This window comes from Poecilia latipinna, unplaced genomic scaffold, assembly GCF_001443285.1.
Source record: "Poecilia latipinna isolate Pla-1442-1.1 unplaced genomic scaffold, P_latipinna-1.0 Scaffold2639, whole genome shotgun sequence".
In the NCBI taxonomy this organism is placed as follows: Eukaryota; Metazoa; Chordata; class Actinopteri; order Cyprinodontiformes; family Poeciliidae; genus Poecilia; species Poecilia latipinna.
The window spans coordinates 74057-79058 of record NW_015115255.1 but is presented as its reverse complement, the minus strand read 5'-3'; the positions used below and the strand labels follow the sequence as shown (position 1 = coordinate 79058).

The window sequence follows — 5002 nt, the reverse complement described above, 5'->3', positions numbered from 1 at the left end:
GTAACGAAGTACTTGTACTTCGTTACTTCCCACCACTGGGTAATACCACTTCACCAAAGTCCACATGGATGCAAACTTAGGGTAAGAGTGAAAATAGGACCCAAAATGGGCGGGGCAAAGGAGAATGCAGAGAATATGGGACACACTAGCACTGAAGCCCTTCAACATGAATGAGCTTTTGAAGGACAGAAAGGCAGAACAAGGGTGGAAATGCAAGTATTGAACAGAGCCTTTATCTTTTGTGAAGAAGGAAGTCGGCTCAGTGTCTTCTTCAGAGGATTTTGTGATGTTTCCTACAGTGGTTCTAGGTCCAGCGCCCCCCCCAAGGGGAAAGGGTGAACAAGTTTTTCAAAAAGTTTGGTTCATTTTACTCAGGGCAGTGTGAAAGAGAACCACAGCAATTGAAAATGAAACAAATGTTGGAGTTTGGTCCTCATTTGAACCAAGTCTACTGGACTATGAGGTGTGAAAATGCCCAAAGATTAGGTTATATATTATATATTATATACTGTCAAATATCAGTAGGTAGTACAGTTTGAAACAATGTGTGTAACTCACGTTTTTGCAAAGCAGTTCAAATATACTGACCAGAGTTTTGAATTGCCAATTTTGAGTCAAAATGTAGACTTTGAAAATTTTTTTATAAATTCTAATAATAGTTTATAACAGAACATAGAAATTAACCCAGTGATATTAGGAACCAAATGCAGTGATTTTTGTCTTTTGCATTGGATCTCTAACAGGAAAAATCTAATATTTCTAATAAGATGGCTCCAAGCTGCCTTTCAGACTGTAGAAAACTGGGTGGGGCTGTATCACTAAAATTTAGAGGTGCAAATGTTACACAATCTTTTGATAAAATACTTCCTATAATGTTTGATAAATAATCACTAAAGATTTTTTAGATTTTAAAATAAAACTACAGACTGGCAACCTGTCCAGGATGTCCCCCGCCTCTCGCCCGGAACGTTAGCTGGAGATAGGCACCAGCACCCCTCCCGACCCCACTGAGGGACAAGGGTGTTCAGAAAATGGATGGATGGGACGGATGGATGGAGAAAGAAATAACATTTTTGTAATAAAGTGGATGGATACTTTTTCTTCTATGGGATGTAGATGTGGAAAAATCTATGAATAATTCTTTATTTTATGTTCTCTGAAGTTCATCTATACGTAATTCTTTGAGCTCTTGAAAACAAAGTCTAAATATTTGTTGGTGCACACAATCATGCCCTGTAAAGCTGATTTTTGATTCTAAAAACATACAAAGTTTCCAGCCTTTCCAACCAGTCAAAAATATCAGATTCTTTTAGAGGTAATCTTCTGTTTAAAATTTATTGTAATTAGTCCATCAGATGGGCTGCACAGTGGCTCAGCATTGTTGCCTTGCAGCACGAAGGTCCTGGGTTCTGGTCTGGACAGACTGGCGACCTGTCCAGGGTGTATCCCGCTTCTTGCCCGAAATGTAAGAAAATGGATGGATGGTCCATCAGGCCTGCATTTGTTTTTATATCTATATTTAAAAACTTAATTGGCTCTCTATTGCTTTATGCCAAAGTCGTTAAGAGCCACTGTGAAAAGTGCAAAGAGCCCGGCCCCTGGATTAGAGTGAATACTCTCAAAGTACTGATTGCATTATGTCTTGAATTTGGTGAGCTCACACAAAAAAGATTTCTTGGTACCTTTTACGCTTTTGTTTATGCTGTATAGCTCCATTGGCCTGTTCCATTTTAGTTGATTGTTCTGATATATACACATATTTCTTTGTGGATCCAGCTGGGATATTTGCTGATCTGAACTTATAAAGCCTCCAGAAAGGAAACCAAAACCACAACACCAAACAAAAACACACTCAGTTGCCACATAAAGTCTTGAAACATGGGCAGCCTCTACTAGCTGTGAGTGACACATGCGGCAAGAATGTGGGCAGACAGAGACAGGGAGCGCGTGCCACACTTCAACACAAATTTAGCCCTGAGTCTGGGCATTCTAATACACTGTGCAGCCTCAAACCCAGAAGCCCAGACTGTGGTTACGGCTGCACAGCCTTTGGCTTGGAGCTCAAACCAACCACTGTGACTTGTTCTTTTTTTTCTCTGTGTTTAACCACAGAGGGCTGTGGATGGCAGCTGGAGCTTATGGGGACCATGGCAGCAGTGCTCCAGGACCTGTGGAGGTGGGGTGGAGTTCTCCTACAGGGAGTGCACTGATCCTGTGCCTCAGAATGGCGGGAAGTACTGTGAGGGACAGAGAGTTCGATACCAGTCCTGCAACACAGAGCCTTGTGACGCCAGTGAAGGTAATATCAATTTAACTTAAAAAAGTTCACTGGACACTTTACACTAGATCTGTCTTTGTCAAACTGTGGTCCCCAGACCACAGGGGGTCCGCGGCCGCCCCCTAGTGGTTCACAAGGTACAGCATGTCAATGGCCATTTCTTTGCCATGAAGTGAGCTCAAAGTGTGACACGTACTAAAAATAACAGGGGATAATTTCTATCCCTGTTTTGAGTCTAACTGACACAAAACAGTGTCAATTAAAATTTGTTTTGATTTGAATTTGGCTAATTTTTCACTAATTACGTTGCTATGATTACTCAAAATGCCTCATGGGATCGAGGCACATGTTTTGATATATATATTGTGAGGGGGCACGCAGCAGTACGAGACGCATTAATGGTGAAAGGAAGCGGCAGTTATTTTCTATTGTTCTACTATCCTATATGCTCTCCTATGCATCGCTATGGGAGGCCCCATTCAGATAATTGGATTAATATGGGTCGTGCTAGAGATAGATAGATAGATAGATAGATAGATAGATAGATAGATAGATTTTATTAATCCTTTTGGGATTTTACCTCAGGGTAGTTCCCGTCTCCCACACAGCACCAATACAACAATACATCAAATACTTAATGTTTTTGTTTTTTTTAGTACATTGACGGCCAGACCCTATGGTCATTTTGTTTCTGTTGTACTCCCGTTATGTTAGCACTCCTTCCAACCTCCAGTGAGGAGTTGGAGAGTTTACTTGCATGATTGACAACAGAGTTCCTTAGTCTGTTGGTCCAGCATTTTCAAAGAAGCAGTCTCCCCCTGAACCTGCTTTCCTGGCTGCTGGTGACAAAGTGCACAGGATGGCTGGTGTTGTCCATGATAGCCTGGAGTTTCTGTAGGATTCTCCTCTCTGCCACTGCTGCCAGAGAGTCCAGCCTTGTGCCAACCACTGTGCCAGGCCTCCTGATTTGCTTCTCCAGCTTAGAAAGGTCTGTCTTAGAAATGCTTCCACCCCAGTAAACCACAGCGTATAACAGGACGCTGGCGACAACAGACTAGTAAAACAACCCCAGCAGCTTTCCACAGATGTTAAAGGATCTCAGCCTCCACAGGTAGTACATCCTGATCTGAGCCTTCTTATAAAGCTGTTTGGTGTTCCTTGTCCAGTTCAGCTTGTTGGTCCAGCCACAGGCCAAGATATTTATAAGTCTGCACGACCTCCACCTCTCCCCTGCTATCAGAACTGGTCGTGGACTGCCTCTGTCCCTCCTGAAGTCAATGACCAGTTCCTTCATCTTGGAAGTGTTTAGCTGCAGGCTGTTTCTATGGCACCAGACAACAAAGTCCCTCACCAGGCTCCTGTTACTCCTCTTCACTGGCCTTAATGCACCCCATGATGGCAGTGTCATCAGCATACTTCTGAATATGACATGTTTCAGAGTTATAGCAGAAGTCTGAGGTGTACAGGGTGAAGAGGATGGGTGACGGCACCGTCCCCTGAGGGGATCCACCTGTGTGTGTCACTGTCATATTCATTCAAAATACTCTGTCCACCTACTTCAGCCTGGAGAGCATTTCTCACCACCTACAAGATAAAAGTTTAGAAGTAATTACCATGAACACAACTCAGACATTAGGCATTATAGAAATTAGTCAGCATATAGAAACATTCTGGACAGCATTAAAAGTTCTTTCAGAAGAAAAGTGTTGAAGTCATCATAGCAGGCTTCAGTCACCAACATGACGTACTAATGAAAAAAAAAGAGTCAGCCAATATGTCATTATTTATTATCATTATTTATAGAGACAAAAACATTTTGGCTTAGCTTTGATCACATAGATCAAACCACCGGTCCAGCACAGACACTATCCCCATTATGCCGTCTATAGACGAAAACTTCAAGAAAACCACTCAGCAGCTAAATAATGTTAACTCAAACGGCCTTTCTGACAGTTTTAATGTCCGTTTAACCACCGACACCCCATGCTACACCTGCTTGGCTAGCTTTAGCTGCTAACAAAAATAATAAACCAAGGTGCTCAAGTCCAGTCCTCGAGAGGTCCTGCATCTTTTCGATGCATCTTTACTCCAACAGACCAGGATCAGCTCTGAACAGACCTGCTAACCAGCCATTCATTTGATTCAGGTGTGTTAGAGCAGGGACGCGTCTGAAAGTTGCAGGATGGTAACTCTGGAGGACTGGACTTGAGCTCTCCTGTACTGAACAGTCGCCCCGCGATATCCAAGCAAATAAACTTACGTTAAGTAAACTATGCATATGACTCGATACTCTTGCACAAACGGAAAGCAAATGCATCCATAAAAAATCATCAAAAACATGATAATCTTAACATGAAACTTATCTTGTTACGATAAGCTCCAGACAAGACGCTGCACTGTTGTCCCTGCTCCTCGGGCAAACATGACGTCACAGATACATTACAGTTGTGGGAGCAACTCTGTCTGGAATAACACCAACTCTTTAGGGAACTAAGGAACTAAAGTTGAATTAGACTAAACCAGTGTTGAATTAACACTGTATTTTTAACATACAACATCAACACTGGAAATCTAACACTTTTGAATTTGCTGTGTACACACATGCCCACACAGGCATAGTTTGTATTTTATTGGAATTTTGTGTACCAGACCACTGCAGTGGAGCACATATATTTGTTCACAGAACATCTATATTTATACTAGAGCTAAGTTTAGAAGTGTAAC

General features: G+C 42.1%; 1 protein-coding gene across 1 annotated transcript in view; it reads left to right on the top strand.

Annotated features, from left to right (window-relative positions):
- Nucleotides 1-2106: 2106 nt before the first annotated feature.
- Nucleotides 2107-5002, top strand: part of LOC106938598 (A disintegrin and metalloproteinase with thrombospondin motifs 8-like) — a gene marked incomplete at its 5' end in the record, with an annotated part of 11308 nt that continues 8412 nt past the window's right edge. Inside the window, one exon of the mRNA XM_015020695.1 lies at nt 2107-2299. Coding sequence (XP_014876181.1) covers nt 2107-2299 — 193 coding nt within the window. The remainder of the gene's footprint in view (nt 2300-5002) is intronic.